This window comes from Ranitomeya imitator, chromosome 9 (assembly GCF_032444005.1).
Source record: "Ranitomeya imitator isolate aRanImi1 chromosome 9, aRanImi1.pri, whole genome shotgun sequence".
Taxonomy (NCBI): domain Eukaryota; kingdom Metazoa; phylum Chordata; class Amphibia; order Anura; family Dendrobatidae; genus Ranitomeya; species Ranitomeya imitator.
Window position 1 is genome coordinate 34,716,303 of NC_091290.1, and position 24,730 is coordinate 34,741,032.

A 24,730-nucleotide genomic window follows, 5' to 3' on the forward strand; every position below is an offset into this window, starting at 1 on the left:
AAAGGTGTGGATTTTGAGTGTGACCAGATGATGTAAATATCGCCCCACAGGTCCTGGCAAAATGTTTACTGTGTTCTGAAGAAAGGCAGTTTGGGATGCTATAAGGATGGGAAGAGCGCGAGCAGCGGCATCACGTACCACGGCGAGGTTCCTGTGCAGCTGGCGGGAGCGCAGTGCAGCGTGGCGCACGAGTACAAGAAGCGCAAGAATGTCTTCAAGCTCAGGTTAGATGATGGCGGCCGTGCTGGAGGAGCGCAGACACGTGGAATAGGCTTGATTCTGAGTATATCACCAATCCGGTTTATTATTGATTCCACAGTTTACCAGATGGGAAGGAGTTTCTCTTCCAAGCGAAAGACGAGGTAAGTGATTTGCAGCTGATATTGTTCCAGCAGATAACAGAGCGGAGATCCAGTATTTTTATTAATGATGGGGAATATCGCATACAATGGCTAACGTTCTGCCACTTTGGGCAATGCGGGTCTGTAGGTCTCATGATTGTCACACTTGTAATCCCGTTCTCTTCTTCCGTCAGGCTGAGATGAGCAGTTGGATGCGGGTGATTAACGCCTCACTGTCTTCCTCGACTAGCGATACTTCAGAGCTTTCCCCAAGCGTACCCAAAGGAATGACCCGGGCTATGACCATGCCTCCCGTGTCCCCCAATAGCGCCACCGAGGGCAACGTGACATTGCGTAATAAGGAAGGCAAAGAAAAGGACCGAGAAAAACGATTTAGTTTCTTTAAGAAGAAATAAATGCCATCACGCTCATCCGGACGGGTCACGCTGTCCAAATCCTAACTGCAAATAAGGCCCTGTCACGCCAACAGCATGGGACCTGTGGGGCTTGGGTGGTTGTGTGGGTAAATTAAAAAAACAAAACAAAAAGACAAAAAAAAAACGACCACAGCATTTTATATACATATATATAAAATTATATATGCATAACCCGCACCTCCAATGATGAACAGACTGAGACGCTTACAACGCAACCTGTCGGATCCCAAACAGAAGCTCCGTTTGCACCGATCACCGTTGACTTGTGGCTTTTGAGGCATGTGAGCCATTCTTGACGGGGGTCAATAATTATCATTAAATTCTTTCGTCTCGATGGGGGGTCTTTCATTGTCTTTGTGCGCATGTCCAGCCACCGCCTCTGACATGACACCAAGGCGTTAGAGCAGCAGCGCACCTATTGCCCGAAGACGCAATAAACTGAAAGAACTCCGCTGTTACGCCTCTGACGTGATCGACGGTACTTACCCGAGCGCGCGGCCTCCGTAAGTGTGACTTTCCTCCATGCTGCCTGATTATCACACATGCTGTATATAGATATGAATACATTTTACACGGACTGCGCTGGATTTTTTGCTTTCTGTAACGAAGATGGTTCAGCAAGCGGAGAATGGCAAAAACGATGATTTTTAAATTGGGATTTAGTACAAGAAACTAAGGTGGGAGAGAATATTTTTTGGCACAAGGATAAAAAGATAAAATAAAAAATAAGAGGTTAAGTATTTTTTTTTTTTTCAAATGAGTTTTAAGGAAAAGCGAGTGAAGAACCTTCATAAAATCAGGGCAAGCGCTTGATGCCGTGCGTGGCGGGTGCCGCTTTCAATGGCATCGCACCAGGCACTGATTGCCTATTGTAAGCTTTAAGCCGTTTCTTTCATTTCTTTTTCTCTGTAGTCCAATTTTAATTCTAAAGATGTATGCGTGAGGCCGGGGGCGTCAACAGTCGGGGGGCTGCAATTACTCCTCTGCCATGTAGGAGGATATCGGCACTAGAAATAGCAACCGGGGAAGAATATATATATTAATGTACTGTATAAATGGCCAAACAGACGTACCTGCCAGGGGAAGCCTTTGTCACCAACGCATTCACAAGAAGTAGGCAAAAGGGTCCCAATTTGGCCGAGGTCTAGTCATCGCCTTTGCTCTTGGCCACATTTCCAGCCACAAAAGATGTCCAGGACACTATTCCAGTGGTGTGATGAGTGCAGTCTATAACTTTAGTGCCACTCAAGACCAATGACAGGAACAAATGATATTGGGTGCTTTTTATCAGTCCACCACTTCAATTTTACTAATATAGCACCCCCCCCCCCCCTTCTACAAGGTTTGCCATATTCCCCAAAGTATCTAGATTCAGAGTTGAAGATGTTCTATTTTCCTGTACATTGTACTTTCTTTAGCTTTTATAATTGTTTCCTTGGGTGATCAGAAGATATGTTGCACTTGATATCTGCTTTTTACATTTTTATGTGTACTTTGGTGGATTATATAATTCATTGTGCAGAATATATATATATATATATATATATATATATATATATATATATATATATATATATATATATATATTCAAAGTTTTAAGGTTTTATTTTTCTCGTTTTGTTATTTCTACAAAATGATTGCGTCTCCCTACTGTATTTTATTGTGCATCGTAAATCTGTGATCTGCTTCAGCAAAATGCCATGTACTCCCCTCCCCCCCCCCCCCCCCCCCCCACCAATGCCACTAGGCGTTTTATCAATAGCTTTTCTGGAAAGAAGAGCACTCGTTAAAAAAAAAAAAAAAAAAAATCAGATTGGATTTCCCATACGAACAAATAGGATTTTATTTATTTATTTTTTTGCTGAGCTCTAAAAACGCTATATGAATGTAGCCTAGTATGGTTTTACTTTTTGACCCTTCCTGACCAAATTAGTCTACAAAATATATTCTACTTATGAACATTTCCCAAAAAAACCCCACAAGGGCCGAATCATCAAAGTTTTTACAACAAAAAAACTGTTGTAAAAGTTTTGAAAAGTCGTGGTTTTTTTTGTTGTTGTGTGTGTGTGCAATGGAGTGTTACGCAAAAATGTTGCAGGTTTTGTCATTTTCACAACAGTTTGAATCAACTCTGCCGAAATGAGTGGCGCTGGAGAGGAGGCGCAGTGGGCACGTGGTCAGGTCACCCATCAAACTCCTCAAAAGTGCCAGCGTTTTGCACCCTAGAAATGCTCAGTAACCAATCAGAAGAGGCGCCGAAGTGGAGTATCGAGAGAGTGCGCTATGCCAATCTTCATGAATCGGCCCCTTAGTGTTTCTTATTACAGAATCACCCCCTTGTTTTTTTTTTTTTTTTTTTTACCTGCAGAACAGGTGCAATTACAGGCGAAGTCAGACAGCCATATATAGGAGCGAAATTGGACCGCAGTGCACAGACCGGCCGACTGCTCTCCCCACCCCAACGTGACCGCTGCATACAACTACATGAAGCTGTCACACTCAGGTTGGGAGAGCTGCCGGCCAGTCTGTGTATTGCGGTCTGATTGTAACCTCCATCCTCCTCCACTTTCCTTCTTCTCAGACTGCAGTCGGCTGCAGCAGGAGCCTCTCCCCTCTAAGAACAGGAACATTAAATCCTTCACCTTAACTAAGGTGAAGTAATGTACGTTCACCGCAGGATTTCTGCAAGAAGCTGTAGGAAGAAATACGGAATGATTTGATAAATGAGGATAATTATTATTTTTTTAATTAAGGTTTTGGTTTAGTGATCCTTCCGATTTTATTATACAGGATGTTATATGCTGATGTACTGATGTTTTAGGGCTTTGTGCAGACGAACTCAAGTGTGGCCTATACCAACCCGTTGGATCATTTCTATAATTTCTCAAGCCTGCACTGAAGAAATAAAATGGATTCTGGAATCTGATTTGTTCCTGTGGGCGACACAATATTCATTTTCTTACACCCCTGTTTTTTGCAATTTTCCATCTAATGTAGCCTTTTGTTAATGAACCTTTTTGTCTCTGTAAATACGGTTTAGCTTGAACCTCTTGAATATGAAGTTGTTCTTAACCAGTTGGAAAGCAATAGAAATAGTGTGGATGTAACACGCCGAATCCCAATGTGTCACCGGAATGTGATGTTGATTTAGAAAATTAAAAAATAAATTCCCCAACCCTGCCTGCAACTGTACTAGTAATTTTTATTTTTAAGTATTTCTTAATACTCCACACCTGACATTATACTGTGACACTAAGGTGGTTATGACTGGAGTAAACTACAGAGTAGATACACACAAGTAACGTCTGGGTATAGAGCTGTTACGTACAATTGTAATCCTGCCTCTGATGAGGATATTATGCCTCTCGATCCAAGTAAAGGGTCAAACACTGAAGAGATTCTTATAAAACATAATTTTATTCAATTTAATTTAAAACATAATAAAAAAAGCAGAAAAATGTCACAAATAGGGGACACTAAGATCAGACTCAGAAGGGGTATACTAAAATAGTTATAATAATGCACCAATTAATTAAAAAGGAATATGTAGAATACAAAATTTCATCAATAGTTGGATCTTTACATAATCATTACACAGACATAATCACATGAATTTTTCAATCTCTTTGGTCCTAATGATAATATATTCAGAAACTGCCTTTGTATATACATAAAAAGATAAGTCCAAATTATTCGCAGTTCAAGATTTCTCAAGCATACTCGGGTGTCCTCCGAGTATTTTTTAGTGCTTGGAGATTTAGTTTTTCTGGCCGAAGCTGAATGATTTACACCCGTGTGTAAATCATTCAGCTGCAGCGATGAAAACTAAATCTCCGAGCACTAAAAAATACTCGGAGGACACCCGAGTATGCACGAGAAATCTTGAGTAATGAGTATATTCGTTCATCACTACTCACCAGGTTATCAGTTGTTGGTGGATAGCCTCATAGAGGCCGTCAACCAGAGTTAAAAGTTTGACGAAGAACCTGCCTCTACCCCACACCATGCGGTGTCCTTCAAAAGGACTAAACGTCCTCATTGTAAAACTCCCTATCACCCTGAGTTTCAGAATATAGTGGAGCGGCCGGAACATTGTTTCACAGGTCAGAAGCCTCTTGAGGCCGGGTACCCCTTCTCATCTAATCTGCATAAGCAATGGGCGGAATCCCATCCAGTGGACCCACCTGTATCTCGCTTGTCCTCCAAAACACTCTTATCCTTGCAGGATGGATCCACAGACTGTCTGATAGAGAGGCTTGCCCGTTCGGCCTTTGACGCCTCAGGTACGGCACTCTCCCGCCTTTGCCGCAACATGGTAGCCAAAGCCATGGTTGCCTGAGCAGATACTCTGAGCAGTGCCATACAGGGCAGAGATCTTCCCCCAGAGGCAGCGGATTTGACCAATCAGATCTCCTTGGCTGGGGATGATTTGGTAAACGCATCCCTGAACGTGGCTAACTGCGCCTCGCTTACGGCCTCAAATGCGGTCGCGATCAGAAGGGCACTATAGCTAAGGGTATGGCGAGCGGACTCTGCATCCACGAAGTCCCTATCTTCTCTAGGAGACCCTTTCGCTGCCAGCAACAGACATGTTTCCGATCCTTTGCAGCAATCCTGCTTGGCCCACCACAGCCAACTCTTTCGGCTCAGGACGTTCCCCTTAAGAGGTCCCCAGGCCTCGTGTAAGAGCATGGAAGAACCGACCCAAGCAGTCCAGGTCTAAGAGTTCCAGGTCCCATAAATTCTCAGCTAAATGACTTGTGGCATTGTCCAGGCGACACCAGCAGAGTAGGGGGTCACCTACTCTGGTTTTGCCACACCTGGCTCTGTCGTTCACGACGAATGGGTCAGGGACCTGGTGTCCTCCGGATAAAAAATAAAATTTGCTTCTCGCCCTCCAGCACGGTTCTTCCCCTCTCACACCCCAAAGAGGAGGCGCAGTCACGGTCCTTCTACCGAGCCATCGCTTCTCTGTGTCAAGACGGGGTCATTACTCCGGTTACAGAAAACGAGAGGTTCGAGGGGTTCTACTCGAACCTATTCGTGGTCCCGAAGAAGGATGGGACGGTGAGGCTCATCGTGGACCTAAAGCTTCTAAACAAATTAGTCAAGATCCGGCACTCCAGGATGGAGTCCCTCTGTTCTGTCATCTCGATGGAAAAGGGGGAGTTCTTGGCCTCCATTGACACCTGGGAAGTTTACCTTCGTATTCCGATCTTTCTCCCTCACTAGAATTTTCTGCGCTTTGCTGTCCGCGAGGAACATTTTCAGTTCACAGCCTTGCCCTTCGGCCTCGACACTGCTCCCAGAGTGTTCACAATGGTCATGGCGGCCGTCATGTCCATTCTGCACTCTCAGGGCATGGTTGTTTTGCCATACCTAGATGACCTCCTGATCAAGGGGCAGTCCTTCCAAGCCTGCAAGGAGTGCGTCCAGATCACGTTGGATACACTTTTTCATCTTGGCTGGCTGATAAACTTGAACAAGTTTTCCCCCGCCCCAGCTCAGCAGACTTCTTTTTTAGGGATGACTCTGGACACCTCCTGATGGTTGGTGATTCTCCCCCGGGACAAGGTCTTAGCCCTTCAACAGGGAGCCTGGGCACTGTGTTGTCCTTATCCTCACTCCGATTCGGCATGGGGGTCCTAGGCAAGATGGTGGCAGTGATGGAAGCGGTTCCATTCGCCCAGCTACACCTCCGTCCTCTACAGCAGGGGTCCCCAACTCCAGTCCTCAAGGCCCACCAACAGGTCATGTTTTCAGGATTTCCTTTGCATTGCACAGGTGATGCAATTATTACCTGGGCAAGACTAAGGAAATCCTGAAAACATGACATGTTGGTGGGCCTTGAGGACTGGAGTTGGGGACCCCTGCTCTACAGCATATGCTTCTGGCAGCATGGGACAGCAGCCCGTTCTCCCTCGACCGACTGTACCGTTTGTCCCCGCGGGTTAAGCAGGCGCTCAGGTGGTGGACGTTCCGTTCTTGTCTCATTCAGGGGAAATCCTTTCTCCCGGTCCATTGGCTGGTGGTCACCACTGACGCCAGCCTTCTCGGCTGGGGAGCTCTCTTCCATCACTACAGTGCCCAGGGGCGTTGGTCTCCTCGGGAGTCACGCCTTCCGATTAATGTCCTGGAATTTCAAGCGACCTGATGGTCCCTGAGGCGGTTCCATCACCTCCTGGCGGGTTGCCCCATCTAAATGGCCAGCGTATACCATCGGGAAGCTTCGGCTATTGCCTGTGACTCTTCTTCACCTCGTAGGCGGTATGCTTGATGTCTGTAAATATTGCCCATTTCATGAGTCAGTTTATGGTAATTTGGCACCATGCTTATAGCCATTTGGAAAATTTGAATACTTTTCTCAAAAGTGATTACCTGGCAAAGCCCTGCTAGAATTCGTAGAACTTCTGGGTTCGTACATCCTTGGAAGTCACCGACTGTCAGTGTACGGGCCCTATTTTTGTCTTTCCCAAGTCCCGTGCCTTGCAGCAACTTTGCTAGGTATACTCCCAATTTTCTGGATCTCTATTCACTATTTCATCCAGAAGACCTATGTCCCGATTTATGACTTCCGTATCTTTAGCGTAAAGTGCATGAGCATAAGTGGAATAAGCCAAGCCAATGCTGGAACGGTCATCAGGAGAAACCTCCAAAGCTTCTGTAAATTATTTGGTCGCCCAACGTCCTACTTCGAGAAAGGACCATCCTTGTTCGGCAAACATCTCGGATGAATGTGGTATACTTTCTGAATCTGTGATACATAAATCTTGGGCTTTTGAAGGTATTCTTCACGTTCTTGAAAATTGTTGAGAAGGTAGTAGATCCAAACGTAGTTTCCATAAGTAATCATATGGTGGTTGGAGAGTGGCTCGCGAGCCCTGGCCACAAGCTGCTCAGCCTCTTGGAGGCATTGCAGAGCCTAACGGTCTTCTGCCATAGATGCAAGAGATAATCCTTTAGATGATACAACGTCCATAGATTTGTGCAGGTCGAGTGCTGAATCTTCATCTCCAATATCTGCAATATGTCATCTATGTTGCTTTTATCGCTTCTTTCTAGTTTCCAAGTGAACTGGCATTGCAAGCATCCCAGTCTGTCTTTGAGGGACTTTCCACTAGAAGTAGAAGACAAAAGATCTTAGAGACAAAAACAAGTCTATGTTCATTAAAGGGTTTGTCCATTAAAGACGCCGATTCAGCAGACCTGAGGAGTAACAGGAGATGGACACTGCTCCTGGAAAAGAAAACGTTCCATGCCGTGATAGTTTTTAATAATAGCTCTATTTTTTTCTTCTCGATTTATCAAAACTGGTATTTTACACACCAATCTCCAAGAGCGCTCTGGAGTAAAATGATCTAAATTCACGAAAAGCACCATTCCAACATTTTCCCCCCCACACCTTTGGAGTGGTGCTTTAAAACATAAGTCCCCTGACTTTGGTCATATACTTATCCTCTGGCGTATTCACCGTTTTTCAGTCCGGCGGCGCTATCTTGTGAACGAACGCAGCTTCTGACTGTCCGGAAGTTCTCAATGAAAGTCTCTGAGAGCCAGAACGATGCTCTCTTACACTGATTAGTGTCCTCCGACCCACGCCGTCGCAAAAAGCAGGTCACAAATTGCAGGAGACTGACTAGAGCGGTGACAAGAACATATGAAAATGCCAGTATTAGACAGGGGGCAGGGGACTTGGATTTTAAGCACCACTCCATCGGTGAAATAATAAAAAAAACTCAAAGCAAAGAGTGTTGCTTTTAAAAATGAGTGCGCCTCCTAATGAATTTGGAATATCTTTTAGCTGCCGTGTGGCACCGCAAGTAATTTATTATAGTAAGAGACCACATGTCTGTTGTAATTTGTGCCACTTTTTTTGGCATAAATGATGAAGTTGTTCGCTATGTCCACAATCCGGTAAGTACCACTAACTTCTCAAAAAGTTGGTCACACTGGCTGGGGCTATATACGAGTTGGCAACTTTAGGTTCAGCACCTGTTCACACTTAGTCTATGTTTGGATGTGACGGTCAGGTTTTTGAAATGTATTCTTTAGCTTTCTGATTGAGCACTCCCCGCCTCCTAGTCACAGGTGTTTTAATTACAGCAGGTCCAATACCCCTCCACAGAGAGAGAGAATTTTAGTCTAAGAAGAGGTTTCAGATGTACCCATTCAGATGGAGACGTTTATTCTCAGCGAGGTAAGGCAAGTTTAGGACCTGGTATAAGAGAGATGCCCTAATGTGGCTACCAGGTACACATAAAATTGGCCATTTTTATGCGCTAAACGCTCTCATTTTTCATATTTCTAGTGCAGTAATGCAGTTCAAATTTTGTATTTTATGTTTGCATGTTTCAGCGCTGCAGTGTGCTGCTTTATTTAGTTGACTATATACGAGTTGGCGACTCTAGATTCAGCACCTGTTCACACTGAGTCTATGTTTGGATGTGACGGTCAGGTTTTTTGAAATGTATTCACTGGCTGGGGCTGGCAAATGACAGAAGTCACTACATTTTTGTGCGAGATTTGAAGCAGTTTTACCCCGAAAAATCATTGAGAAATTGGTGAATTGGGGGAACAAAGTACACGATACAATTGGTTTTCAAATACCTTGGATCAAAATTTTTAAAGTAATTTATATTTACAAGCCCTAATTATTGGTCTGGGCTTCCACCGGCCCAAGCTCCATCATTAATCGCCCTTTCTTGGATTTGTACTGTGATGTCAATGTTCATTTTCTCTATAAATTGTTACATTTTCTATACAATCCATACCATACTATAGATCTACCCAAAGGAGTTACCGTAAATCTGAATCTATAAAGAGCCGTGAAAGGAAGGGTGACGGAAACCTTGCCAATACGTTCACAGTCACAAAATACGCCAACATAATGCTCCAGCTTTATCCATATAGTAACATATAAAATACCTCAACTTGTGAATATCTGGGAGGAAATAACTTCTCTTCACTGTTTTTCTCCTCGCACTTTGTGCTGTAGTTGTAGGTACAGACATGGCTTTTATAGTATACGTAGAGTTACTATTGCTTTATGTGCCTAGAAGCACAATGTACTTTGTGGCCATTTACATATATATATATATATATATAAGTACAGACCAAAATTTTGGACACACCTCATTTAAAGATTTTTCTGTATTTTCATGACTATGAAAATAGTACATTCACACTGAAGGCATCAAAACTATGAATTAACACATGTGGAGTTATATACTTACAAAAAAGTGTGAAACAACTGAAATTATGTCTTATATTCTAGGTTCTTCAAAGTAGCCACCTTTTGCTTTGATGACTGCTTTGCACACTCTTGGCATTCTCTTGATGAGCTTCAAGAGGTAGACACCGGGAATGGTTTTCACTTCACAGGTGTGCCCTGTCAGGTTTAATAAGTCGGATTTCTTGCCTTATACAGGTCCTTCTCAAAAAATTAGCATATAGTGTTAAATTTCATTATTTACCATAATGTAATGATTACAATTAAACTTTCATATATTATAGATTCATTATCCACCAACTGAAATTTGTCAGGTCTTTTATTGTTTTAATACTGATGATTTTGGCATACAACTCCTGATAACCCAAAAAACCTGTCTCAATAAATTAGCATATTTCACCCATCCAATCAAATAAAAGTGTTTTTTAATAACAAACAAAAAAACCATCAAATAATAATGTTCAGTTATGCACTCAATACTTGGTCGGGAATCCTTTGGCAGAAATGACTGCTTCAATGCGGCGTGGCATGGAGGCAATCAGCCTGTGACTCTGCTGAGATGTTATGGAGGCCCAGGATGCTTCAATAGCGGCCTTAAGCTCATCCAGAGTGTTGGGTCTTGCGTCTCTCAACTTTCTCTTCACAATATCCCACAGATTCTCTATGGGGTTCAGGTCAGGAGAGTTGGCAGGCCAATTGAGCACAGTAATACCATGGCCAGTAAACCATTTACCAGTGGTTTTGGCACTGTGAGCAGGTGCCAGGTCGTGCTGAAAAATGAAATCTTCATCTCCATAAAGCATTTCAGCCGATGGAAGCATGAAGTGCTCCAAAATCTCCTGATAGCTAGCTGCATTGACCCTGCCCTTGATGAAACACAGTGGACCAACACCAGCAGCTGACATGGCACCCCACACCATCACTGACTGTGGGTACTTGACACTGGACTTCAGGCATTTTGGCATTTCCTTCTCCCCAGTCTTCCTCCAGACTCTGGCACCTTGATTTCCGAATGACATGCAAAATTTGCTTTCATCAGAAAAAAGTACTTGGGACCACTTAGCAACAGTCCAGTGCTGCTTCTCTGTAGCTCAAAAGTGGCTTTACCTGGGGAATGCGGCACCTGTAGCCCATTTCCTGCACACGCCTGTGCACGGTGGCTCTGGATGTTTCCACACCAGACTCAGTCCACTGCTTCCTCAGGTTCCCCAAGGTCTGGAATCGGTCCTTCTCCACAATCTTCCTCAGGGTCCGGTCTCCTCTTCTCGTTGTACAGCGTTTTCTGCCACATTGTTTCCTTCCAACAGACTTACCATTGAGGTGCCTTGATACAGCACTCTGGGAACAGCCTATTTGTTGAGAAATTTCTTTCTGGTTCTTACCCTCTTGCTTGAGGGTGTCAATGATGGCCTTCTTGACATCTGTCAGGTCGCTAGTCTTACCCATGATGGGGGTTTTGAGTAATGAACCAGGCAGGGAGTTTATAAAAGCCTCAGGTATCTTTTGCATGTGTTTAGAGTTAATTAGTTGATTCAGAAGATTAGGGTAATAGGTCGTTTAGAGAACCTTTTCTTGATATGCTAATTTATTGAGACAGGTTTTTTGGGTTATCAGGAGTTGTATGCCAAAATCATCAGTATTAAAACAATAAAAGACCTGACAAATTTCAGTTGGTGGATAATGAATCTATAATATATGAAAGTTTAATTGTAATTATTACATTATGGTAAATAATGAAATTTAACACTATATGCTAATTTTTTGAGAAGGACCTGTAAATGGTGTTGGGACCATCAGTTGTGTTGTGCAGAAGTCTGGTGGATACACAGCTGATAGTCCTACTGAATAGACTGTTGGCTGCATTTTTCTTTCCATAACACAAATTCTAAGTAAAGAAAAACGAGTGGCCATCATTACTTTAAGAAATGAAGGTCAGTCAGTCTGAAAAATTGGGAAAACTTTGAAAGTGTCCCTAAGTGCAGTTGCAAAAACCATCAAGCGCTACAAAGAAACTGGCTCACATGAGGACCGCCCCAGGAAAGGAAGACCAAGAGTCACCTCTGCTTCTGAGGATAAGTTTATCCGAGTCACCAGCCTCAGAAATCGCAGGTTAACAGCAGCTCAGATTAGAGACCAGGTCAATGCCACACAGAGTTCTAGCAGCAGACACATCTCTACAACAACTGTTAAGAGGAGACTTTGTGCAGCAGGCCTTCATGGTAAAATAGCTGCTAGGAAACCACTGCTAAGGACAGGCAACAAGCAGAAGAGACTTGTTTGGGCTAAAGAACACAAGGAATGGACATTAGACCAGTGGAAATCTGTGCTTTGGTCTGAGGAGTCCAAATTTGAGATCTTTGGTTCCAACCACCGTGTCTTTGTGCGACGCAGAAAAGGTAAATGGATGGACTCTACATGCCTGGTTCCCACCGTGAAGCATGGAGGAGGAGGTGTGATGGTGTGGGGGTGCTTTGCTGGTGACACTGTTGGGGATTTGAGCAAAATTGAAGGCATACTGAACCAGCATGGCTACCACAGCATCTTGCAGCGGCATGCTATTCCATCAGGTTTGCGTTTAGGTGGACAATCATTTATTTTTCAACAGGACAATGACCCCAAACACACCTCCAGGCTGTGTAAGGGCTATTTGACCAAGAAGGAGAGTGATGGGGTGCTACACCAGATGACCTGGTCTCCACAGTCACCGGACCTGAACCCAATCGAGATGGTTTGGGGTGAGCTGGACCACAGAGTGAAGGCAAAAGGGCCAACAAGTGCTAAGCATCTCTGGGAACTCCTTCAAGATTGTTGGAAGACCATCAAGAGAATGCCAAGAGAGTGCAAAGCAAAAGGTGGCTACTTTGAAGAACCTAGAATATAAGACATATTTTCAGTTGTTAAACACTTTTTTGTTAAGTATATAATTCCACATGTGTTAATTCATAGTTTTGATGCCTTCAGTGTGAATGTACAATTTTCATAGTCATGAAAATACAGAAAAATCTTTAAATGAGGTGTGTCCAAACTTTTGGTCTGTACTGTGTGTATATATATATATATATATATATATCACATATTTTATTACATGTGATCTGTAATATTGTTTACAAAGGTGCAAAGTTCAGGAAAGTTACAGGTAAATGAGTAGCAGAGGTGCTGGAACTGGAATATAGAGAAGATCTGAGATGTGTTCACGTCTGGGTTGTGGCTTCCACGATAACAGAAGCCGAGATGCAATGAGGGATCATTCTTAGAAAAATCCCACCAGCCTCCAATGGACGTCATTGATGTACAGGAATTAATGGGGCGTTCCACTTTCAGCAAAATGGAAGCCAAACCCTCGCAGGCATGTAATATAACAAAACCAGATGGTGCTCATTCTCCCCGGGGTCGGCGACAGCTCTGTGTCACTGCTCCAGTCGATGTGGTTTGTCTGCAGCGGTCATCTTTACAGCGCATATCACCATTTGGCCTCTACTGATTGGCTGCAGTGGTGACGCACGATGTCAACATGATATCACCAGTACGGTAAAAAAAAAAAAAATACATAGACCAGAGCAGCGGCAGAGAGGGGGTGCTGGACCCAGGGAGGGCGAGTATCATCTAGCTTTGTTATTTTGCATGTCTGTGAGTGTTTGGGGTTTACTTTGCTAAAAATGAAAAACTGCTTAGAGTATCCCACATGTGGACAGGCCACTGATTGTAGAGTGCGGTGACACATCATGCCATATAACGTGCATGAAGGAGTAAGGCGTTTGTCCAAAATTTACGCTCAGGATTCCACTCAACAGAAATATGGATTCAGCACAGTTAAAATAAAAGTTGCAGATCTGTAGGAGATGAAGCAACAGAACATGTTTTCCCGCTCAATAGAAATATTGCGTTTGTGCATAATAAACGTCACGTATTTGTCAATGAAACATCTGACTAAAAACATCCCAAAAATAAAATCTGTGTCATAACTGTATTATATAATTGTACAGATTGCTTTTGCCCCAGTGCCTGACCTTACGCTTATCTCAGCTTCAGCCTCCATTTTACCTACATTTTCAGCAAGAAATGACCGTTTTCTATGGCGACTACTTTTCTAACATCAAACAGAGACCACCATGCAGCCCCCATCTCTCCCCCAATAATACCAATCGACTTCTACAACGGGACGGCACAAATTCCCCCCCAAATGCCGCAGGGCAGCACAACAACCTCCCAGACGGGCCGCGTATCTTCTGCACAAAATCTCTCCCTACAAATGCAAAACATGAGGCGCCATATTGCAAACTACCCCAATAAGACACACAACATAGACCCAATGTTCAGAGTCCTGGACGCGCCTGCAGCAAACTCTCTCTCTCCAGTAAATACTCCGCGTTACCTACAAAAAAAATAGTTAAATGCACTTTTTTTTTTTATTACTAAGTGAAGAGTTCATTCCATCTTGGCACCAATATTTGCAGATTTTACACCCAACAAGTTTTAAGCTTAAAGCCATGTCATGTCTGCAATAATATTATCACGACTGCACTGGACAAAACTTCAGCTTCCAAGGTGCAAATAGAGGTTAAAAAAAAATAAAATAAAAATTTAGTTGGTTGCTATCAGCATCAGCTCTGCCCATACCGCCTTCTGCCCCTGTGTAGCTCAAGTTTTCCTCACTAGTTTCCCCCAAATTCATGTCCATGCCTGGCAGGAAGAGAACAGGAAGTAGAAGCTTGCCCTCAACCAAGATGGCCGACCGCCGGAAGTACGTCATCGCCAATGGCCGGAAATTTCGGTCCGTACAAGCGTCCAGCGCACAGTAGTCCGGGCGGGGTGCGTGTGTCAGGTGAGAGAGTGGGGGATGTGTATTACTGTTGACATGCTGAGACTTGTGGTTCTCCAGCGTATGCAAAGAGGCAAGTTCTTGCTGCGTGTTGCTACCGTGGTGTATCAGGAAGATGCAGCTTCTCCTATGTGGGAGATAACACGCACAGTAGGGTCTGCTGGCTGCTTATCTCGGGGGGAAATCTGAGCATTCAGGGGGTCAGTACCCTGCTGGTGTTGAACTACAACTCCCAGTACATCCTGCAAGCTGTCAGAGCATGCTGGGAGTTGTAGTTCTATAACAGCAAGATTACGTGTTCTGTTATGTTGCATAGCCGGCTATTCCCATCTCCAAGATCCTGTCCCCATGTGTGATAATATTAGCAAACGCCTCCCATTGGAAATGTAGTACAGTTCTTCTGATTTGCTATGTCACTTACCCCATGTGCAGGGCATTGCCGTAGCTTAGGTATCCATGGTTACAACAACCACTAACAACTGTCACAATGTAAAATGAATGGTCGTAGCCATGGATACCTAAGCTTCAGCAATGTCTTAAACATGGGGCAAGTGACACAGCTAATCAGAAGAACTATACTACATCTCTAATTGGAGGTAGTTGCTAATATTATTATTATTCCACCTACTACATATTGTGATAGGATCTTGAAGATAGGAATACCCCCTTTAAACCTCCAGGGAAGTCATTATTTTTAGAACCCAGTAGATGAGATGGCTTAAGAAATATCTGCTGTCTGAGTGCAAACCTGAGGCTGCGGTGCCTGCACGGCTGCTATTCCTCCTGGCTGTGCCGTACACATTCACATCTGAATGGAGAGAAGGGTAAAGCTGCGGCCAGAGCCCTGAGACGTACGTGATCGCCGTTAAAATACAACATGTTAGAGTGGTCACATAATCTCCAGGTTAGGATGACTTTAAAGGGAATCTGTCAGCAGGTTTTTTGCCACTAGTATGAGAACAGCATAATGTAGGGGCAGAGACCCTGATTCTAGCAATGTGTCACTTACTGGACTGCTTGCTGTAGTTTTCATAAAAATCACACAGTTTTAGCAGCAGGAGATTATCCCTAGAGGTCTAGTAAACCTGCTGACAGGTAGTCCTTCATATTCATGAGCTCTGTATAACCCCCACCACTAATTGGCTGCTTTCTGTGTACTCTCATGCATTGACAGAAAGCTGCCAATTGGTGGTATGGACAGGGTTATACTGGGCTCAGCAGTCAGAGCTCTGCTACATCTGCAGAAGAGAGAACAGGGATTGTATCAAAATGACAGGAAGCAGCCCAGTAAGTGACATATCGCTGGAATCAGGGTCTCTGCCTCTACATCATGCTTCTCTCAGATTATATAGCAAAAACCTGGGACTAATTCTCTTTAAAAGGGTTGGCCACTTCAGGGAACTTTTTTTTTTACTTAAATGCCTATATATCGGGCTAAAAATCATTTTTATAATTGGGTTTCAATCAGCATTTGATTTTTTTCCTGTTTTTCTTTATATTATTTGGTAAAGTGAATAGAAAAGAACACAATGAAATGGACTGAACATTCTAATAATCCATTCTATCTCTGTCCTTTATGTTTCCACAGGCGATGGTTCTACAGGACACAGCTTATTTGTGAGATTAGTGTCCTCATGATTTCTTCACAGCCGCAGGGGGTCGCTCCCCAGCTCAGGTACGGCTGCTTTTTGATCTCCGATCATCCAAGCCACGGAACGCAATGAATTTAATACTTTGCTTGTTACTCTCATGAGTCCATCAGAAATCATGGGAACCCTCACGCATGATCTCAGGGCTCAGTGTATCTTGATTTGTTTGCTCAATTTTCCAAAGGAGGTGGAAATATCTGAAAGAAAAGGGGACAGGCTCTCTTTACATTAGGGAACAGATAGCCTTAAAATAGTAAGTGGAATGACACCCCGTTTTCTGAATGGAAATAAACATCCAGAAATACAGTAAATTCAAAAGGGTTGCCCAGTATTTTGCCAAAAGGTTGCAGTCACTCTTTGTGACTGCAGTCTTCTGATCTTCACAGCACGCACACCGTACTCTATCAAGAGTCTCCAGTCTCTGCGGCCAGAGCGGGAGATCACGTGATACATACTTCCTGCCACATTCCGACTAGTCGTGCACAGGCTTGCTCTAATCACTGGCATTGAACGAGGCCGGACACGTCTAGTCGGAATATGGCCTGAAAAATGTACATCGCATACATATGGTCTCGTGACCTCCCACTCTCGCTGCAGACACCAGAGAATACTGATCGTGTACAGTGTGCATACTGTGAAGATTCAGAAGACTGCAGTTGTATAGAGTGACTTTGTCAAAGACCGGACAACCACTTTAAAGTGTTTTCTGAGATCAAATAAAATTGGGGCCTAAGTGGGGTAGGGATTAGTGTTGAGCAAGCATGCTCAGATAAGGTGTTATGTGAGCATGCTCGAGTCCTAATAGAGCATTTTCGGCATGCTCAAATACTATGCTCAAGTCCCCACGGCTGCATGTCTCGCAGCTGTTCGACAGCCGCAACATATGCAGGGATTGCCTAACAAACATGAAATCCCTGCATTTGTTGCGGCTATGGAACAGCCGCGAGACATGCAGCTGCAGCAATTTGAGTATAGTATTCGAGCACTCCGAAGAAGCATTATTAGCACTCGAGCATGCTCGGATAACACCTCATCTGAACATGCTCGCTCATCACTATTAAAGATACCAAAAAAAATAATTAGACTCCTTAGTTGCCTGTTAAATCTTCTGGTATTCATTAGTGTGTTCCCTGCTGGGGTTTTTTTAGTGTGTTTCCCTGCTGGTCCGACCACCCAAGTAATTGCTGCAGCCAAGCATTGTCATTGGCGATGTCACTGCGGCGGCCATGTGGGTAGTTGGGCAGCATAGCAAACAAAGACTGCCAGGGAGCACAGGCTCTGGATCCACTCGAGGTTTATCAGAAGAGTAATGAGTGGTTAATAGTTTTTTTCCAGTCTTTCCAAACCTTTGTAAGCGATGATATTCATCACCAAACAATTGGAGAGAGCGACACTGTACTTTCGCATTGATCTGATAGGTACGCGTTTTGGTTGACGGAAATGCAATCTTGTGGCTCAAACAAGAAAATGTGTACATATCTTTTTATTCAGTGTGTTTAGATATGTAGGTGGATAAGCAAAAATGTTCCCATCATAGGTCGGGGACACACACCTATAAGACATGTCTGGCCCATCCTGTGGATATTTCCATAAATGTCTGATAGGTGAATATAATAATTGTTATTTTAGTGCACCATTAGAATATCTCCTACAGTAACTGCTTGTCTTATTACCAGAGCAATTTTCTAAATCACTTTTGTTTTTCTTTCTATACAGTCCACAGGAACTTTCCCTTCAGATCAAATCCTTCTTAAGTGGCTCTGACCCCCAGCAAGGGCAGAAACTCAGCCCCCGTGACCACGCCAGATGCTCTCTGCTGCTGTTACGCTGCCTCCCTCCTGCCCGGCATGCTGTGCTAGAACACCTGCGATCGGTTTTTCATGACAGTGTCTCGTCATTCCTACATGAGAGGGACTCTCAAGACTGCCTTCCTCAGTCATCATCCTCCCAAAGGAGAGGACCACCACCACCATCTACTCCAGGTCTGGATGAAGTAACTCTGGAAGTACAGAAGGTCTTAGAGGAGTTTATAAAGCTGAATCCCCGGGCATGGGCGCCTCTCATTTCTGCCTGGTCTATTGAGCTTATGGGACAGTTAAGCAGCAAACATGCCAACAGACAGGGCATGCCGCACTCTACAAGTCTGAATGAACTGCTGCAACTGTGGATGTCCTGTGAGGCTACACGCGTGCTTATGGATATCTACACCCTTTGTCTGTCTACTATGATTGACACCTGCCCTGATGCTTGTGTAGATGCTTTGTTGGACAATTCTGTACAACATTCTCCGCACTTTGACTGGGTGGTAGCTCACATTGGTAATTCCTTTCCAAGCACCATAATTAGTAGAGTGCTGTCGTGTGGTCTGAAGGATTTCTGTGCGCACAGCATCGCCTCTGAAACTCCTGATAAGCGGGTACCAAAGTTAGGGTCTGTGGTTGGCATTCTGGGCCATCTAAGCTCACGTCATGGACATAGCATCCGTCAGGAGATTCTCAGGATGTTTCATGAAAGCTTACGTCCTGGGAACAAGCAACAGAGGGCGACATTGCCTTATCTCCTACAACTGGCAGCTCTCTCGCCGTCCTTATTGGGTACTGTATGCCAAGATCTGGTCGACTCCTTGAAGCCCTCCACGCTCGGGCAGCTGCAGCAGCATTGTTCTACGCTTCCGCGAGAGGAACTGGACAATATGCTAAATTTATGTATCCACCTGGCTTGTCAGACATCCACAGGTGCCCCACGACTGCTGCGCTTTCTTCTGGATACAGCAATGCCGGCTTCTGTTATTACAACACCAGGGCTTGCAGTCCATGATTCTGTGAGGGACGCTTGTGATCGTATTGTTAGGCTTCTACTGCTCAGTCTTCAGAAGCAAGTCTATGGAAGAACCGGTGGAAGGGCAGCGTCTGATGCTCCACCAAAAGCTGTGCCTTTCTTAGATGCAATGAGGGGACATTTGACAGAACTGTGTGCCGAAATGCTTCGCTTGGAAAGGAAACGCCATCTGTGGCTTCATCAACTCCTGGGTCTCCTCTGCATATATAGTAACCCGCCTTGTGCCCCGGAGGCTCTTTGCCTGTTACTCACCCTGGCCCACAGTTCTGAGGAGTTGGGTCTAGCGGTCCAACTTCATGCTGTGCTCTCCTCCTCAATGCAAGGGCTAGCTCAAGCTGCAGTAACACGTTGCCTGGCTCAGGTCCACGCAGGTGCCCTGAGCGATAAGCGAGCGCTTCAGCTCTTGCAAAACCTGGCATTAATCGTTCAGACTGAAGAAGGCGGCATGGGTAGGGAGGTTGGAGTGGCGCTTTCAGAGTACTTATCTGATTTTGGTCAGCTCCTTTTGCACAGCAGTCCTGCGGTGTGTGAAGCTGCCTGCGTGCTGTTATGCTGCTGCCCTTTGCCTCCATCTCTGCCTCCCGCCCAGCTCTATCTTCTTATTCGCTCAGCTTCGTACCTCCTGTTCCATTCCATGCATATACGCAGTAGCGCTGGAGTTAGCAGCGCTTCCCGACTCCTCTTACAGCTCTGTAAAGTCTCTCACTCCGGTAAGAAAGCTGTATTACACCAACTAGTAGAAGGAGCTCTGCATCAGGGAAACGTTGGGCTCTTCGGAGGGCACAGTTCGAAACAAACCGCTCCGAAACTAGAAGGACCGTCTGCCTCTCTCTTGGAGAATAACAGCCATCTGGGCTCCACCGTAGACTTCTCGGGGAGCGTGTGGTCCGTCTTTCATGCAGGAGTCATTGGCGCAGGGTTAAAACCGGAAGAAAAACCTCGACAAAGCGGGCAGGTAGAATGTACGGAAAATATGCAAAGCTTGCTTTCTCTCTTATGCTCCTGCTGTGCCAAGAATGGAGAAGAGGATGGGGGTGAGCTAATCACACTGGACCCTGAGGCAGCCAAGACGCTGGCGGTAACGATAGCAGAATGTGCTTGTCCTGACGTGACAAACAGCGAGTTGTCGTGGCCTCCCGAGGAGCACGCGCGAACCACAGTACAAAGAGACTTGCTGATCTACATGTGCTTCCGTCAGAACCCATTACTGTTCCAGCTCCTCCATCTGGTTGCTCAGGGTCGCCCTGCCCTCTGCTATTGTTCAGTCCTGCTTAGAGGTCTTCTGGCTACACTTTTGGCATATTGGGAGGCGTCACGTGAGTCGTCCACTGCTGACTCGCCCTGGCACCTGATGGCCTCCTCGGAGTTAGTGTCTAGCATGGGTGAAGGACAGTTGCTGCCTCCTGCACTTGCAAACATGCACGAGATGTTCTCCCTTCTTGCACCCTACGAGGTTCGCCTGCTGCTTCTCAGCGTCTGGGACTTTGTTCGGGAAAACGGCCCATTCCCACAGAGGTTTGTGTTTCAGGCGTCCAAAGGGATATTCAGTAGAGACTTCACTCGAGAAGGAGACCCTGCCAAATACATGGGCATTGTACATAGCGTTTTACATCGTAATATCGATCGCCTCGGGCTTTTATCTGGCAGGTTCCAGATGTGACGGGACACATTGACAGCTGTCTGTTAAGTTAAGGTGAATTGTCCATCCGAGACATATGCTTTGAATAAATTCCTTGCCTGTAGTGTTTCGGATCTGCGTTTATAAGACTATTGCAGCATTTAAAGGGGTGATTAAGCACTTTTACATAGATGGACTATCCTTTGGATAGGACATAAATATCTGATCGGTGGGGACCCCTACTGATCAGCTGTTTCTGGTGTCGGCCTGGTAGATCTCAGTTGTGGAGCTGCACCGATCTGTCAACTGTAAAATGGCCACAACCGGGTACGGCACATCTGTCCCTATTTGAATCAATATCATACCCGGCTATGTCCACGGTGCACTTTATGGACCTGTGTTGCACAGATCTACAACTGAGAACTTCCAGGCTGGCACCGAAACAGCTGATCTGTAGGGGGTCCCCACTTCGTTTTCTACAGCTAAAGAGTTTTCAGCAGGCTCGTTATCAGCAGAGGCAGGATTACAATGACAGGTAACCCCTCTATACACAGCTGATAACACAGGATCCACCAATCACAATAGGCAGTGTCACAGCTCACCTTCTTTCACAATGACCTTTGTACACGCTCATTAGATGCTTCAATACAAAAGATAGTCTGACTATTGTGGCTAATGTACATGTGGATTTCCTGAAACAACAGAAAGTATACCAGTGACCAGTGTGAGTGTGTGCAAGATTTCTATTTTTTATGTATATTATTATATGGAAAAAAATTGCCAAAATTTTCTATAAAAAAAAAAACCATGATTTAAACAAGTCACTTTTTGATGACACATCCCCTTACATGTTAGATTTTTTGGATGGCAGAACTATCTGACAACCTAAGGCACCGCACCTACTATAGACAACGGAAATTTGTCTTAGGCCATGTTCACACTGCATTTATGCAATGCGTCTGAGGGTTTACTCTGAATCCCCAAAATTTAAGACAGAACCCGTGATGGAGCGCACTGATACAAATGGAGTCTGTTGAATTTCATTTGTGTCATTGTAGTCTATCGCTCCTTCAGGGGTTCTGTCTGAATTTTTGGCGATTCAGATGAAACCCTCACATAGTGTGAACAAGGCCCAGGAACGGAAGATTTCAGTTGTCAGATTGTAGTGTGAACCCAGAAGGTAAGTGACCCCAGAGTGGTGAGGATTCATTCCGCTCTCTAAGCATTAATAGGGTTGTCCCTTTTTAGACATTGTTCTGCCCTGGCTGCAGTTAGTTAAATAAGACAAATTGCGCTGTACTCTAATTCCCGGATCCCCCAGCGAGTCTCCACCGCTGCTCTCAGTGTCTGACTTTAGGGGCGGCGCTGACGTCACGGTGTCAGCAAAGCATGCAATGTGTGAGCTAAGCAATTCTAAAGGGAGCGTTCAGTCTACATGGACAGAGCCACCAAGCTCACTGATTGTCTGCAGCGCTGTCAGTGTGACCGCAGCTAATGCCAGACACTGAAAGCCGCAGTGGAGACTCGTCAGTGGACCCAGGGACAGTGAGTAGAGCACAGTTTGTTTGTCTATAGGGGACAACCTCTTTAAAGTGTCCCTGTCAGCAGGATTGTGCACAGTAACCTACAGACAGTGTCATGTCAGCGCCGTTATACTGATTACAGTGATACCTGGTGATGAAATCTGTCTTGTGGTTCTTGTTTAATCTTTATTTTCAGTTTTCATATGCTCGCACTCTGGGGCAGCCTGAGGGGGTCTTCATGTGGTGCTCAGTATTCATACTGATGGCCTCTGACAGGTATCTGATCCCTCACTGACCTGCTCCCAAGTTTATATAATGAATATTACATATATTGAGAAAAAAAATCATCTGCAGCATTATCGCGTGTATAATGTGCATTTATTTATTTTATTTGATGGTATAAATAAATTCATGCAAAAATAAGTGTCTCAAAATGGCGGCGGCCGCGCCTGCACAGTAGCAGCTATTGACGATCAACGATAGCTGCTAATGCGCAGGCCATTTTGAGACTTTTTTTTTTTTTAATGAATTTGTAGCATCAATTAAAATAATTAAATGCACATTACACGTGCGATCATACAGCCGCCGTCGGCCTGATGCTGGTGATTTTTTTTCTTAATATATATATAATCATTATGTAAAACCGGGCAGGTCACTGAGAGATCAGTTTGAATAGCTAATCAGAGCACCACATGAAGAAACTCTACAGCCTGCCCCAGAGCACGAGCATATCATTAACTCAAAACTTAAAATAAAGATTACACAACAACCACAAGACGGATTTCATCACCAGGTATCACTGTAATCAGTATAACGGCGCCGACCTGACACTGTGTGTAGGTTACTGGGCACAATCCTGCTGACAGGTTCCCTTTAGGTTGGAATTTTTTGGTTAGTGTTAACACTCAAGTTTATAATACAAAAATGAACTAAATAAATACCAGTTTAAAGACTACTGATATGACTTTTTACAGCTATATTAAGAGGCCCCAATCCTCAGCGACACTTTTTTACAGTGCTGAGGTTTCAGTAGTGTCCACGACAGGTGATAATGTTGCATCTGTATACTACAGCTTACACCCCGCTGCCTTGGTCACGAATGGTTCCAGCACTGATTGCGGACATTTAGCCCCATCGATGTCGCTGTCAGTCGTGACCGCAGCATCGATGGCTAACAGAGAGACGGAGCTTCTTCCATTATCCTATTGAGAGTCCACAATCACAGTCGGGGATCCCAATGATCGCCATGGCCTTGGGGTACAATGGTCTGTGAGAAATGTTGTGTCAGTGCTAAACAGTAAGTGTAAAATATTCAAGTCAAGTAGAACGAAGTAAAAAAAAAAAAGTTCAATAAAATTTGTAAAATAAAAAGCACAGAAAATACCAAAAAGTGCAACTTTTTAAGTAAAAACAAACAAAGTACGCATAATTAATACTGTGTCCTGATCGACCCAAACTATGAAACTGTCACATTTGTTCCATATTTATGTGATATCAAATTGACAGCAAGCAGCCCAACAAGTGACTGCCACCTATCAGTAAGAGTCCTGAAAATGATGATCAGGCCCCACAGAGCTCTGATCTCAGCATCATCCAGTCTGTCTGTGGTTAGATGAAGGATTGGCACAAGCAAAGAAGGAGCAAGAAGATCTGTGGTTGGTTCTCCAAGATGTTTGGAGCAACCTCCTGCCGAATTCATTCAAAACCTGTACGCAAATCCCAGTACCTAGAGGAATTGATGCTGTTTTGCATGCGAACACATAAATATTGATGATTGATATGGTATAGATCAGGGATGGGGAACTTCAGGCCCATGGGCAAATTTACGGCCCGCAATGGCCATTTTTCTGGACCTCGGGCAGATTCCTGGGGACCACTTTGCTTTGGCCAGCAGATGTCTTTTGATAGCCACCGGCCTTTTAATATCTTTTTGCTCTGTGCGCACACAGCATTCACTACTGAATACCAAGGCACATCCAATGAAAGTTTACGTCCTTACACCAGGGCCGGCGTCAAGACTTACTTTGTGGCCGGAGTTAGCGCTCAATTTGTATGGCCCTCAAACGGATGGTTTAAATATCCAGATAACCCTTGGCAGAAAAAGGTTTCCCACCCTTGGTATAGATGGTGGGATATTCAAAATCCTTAAAATTTTACATTGAGGAATTTTTAGGAAATTGTTCCACAATTATTAGCGTAAGTTGTACACACATTGACAAACCTCCGACCATCATTCCTTGTGAGAGACTCCAGCCTCTCTCTACAGATCCCCCAAA

The 24,730-nt window shown here is 44.5% G+C and overlaps 2 protein-coding genes across 3 annotated transcripts in view; both read left to right on the forward strand.

Moving 5' to 3' along the window:
• SPTBN2 (spectrin beta, non-erythrocytic 2) overlaps nt 1-907 on the forward strand; it is a 151,616-nt gene extending 150,709 nt beyond the window's left edge. For both annotated transcript variants that reach the window (XM_069739881.1, XM_069739882.1), the window contains 3 exons: nt 51-224; nt 320-362; nt 536-907. In XM_069739881.1, the coding sequence (XP_069595982.1) occupies nt 51-224; nt 320-362; nt 536-757 (439 nt within the window). In that variant the 3' untranslated portion in view covers nt 758-907. The remainder of the gene's footprint in view (nt 1-50; nt 225-319; nt 363-535) is intronic.
• A 13,803-nt stretch (nt 908-14,710) lies between these two features.
• Nucleotides 14,711-21,055, forward strand: INTS5 (integrator complex subunit 5). Its single transcript, XM_069740429.1, has 3 exons — nt 14,711-14,829; nt 16,415-16,501; nt 18,192-21,055. Exons 2-3 carry the CDS (start codon nt 16,461-16,463, stop codon nt 20,971-20,973), a joined length of 2,823 nt encoding a protein of 940 aa, XP_069596530.1. The 5' UTR covers nt 14,711-14,829; nt 16,415-16,460; the 3' UTR covers nt 20,974-21,055.
• Nucleotides 21,056-24,730: the final 3,675 nt, after the last annotated feature.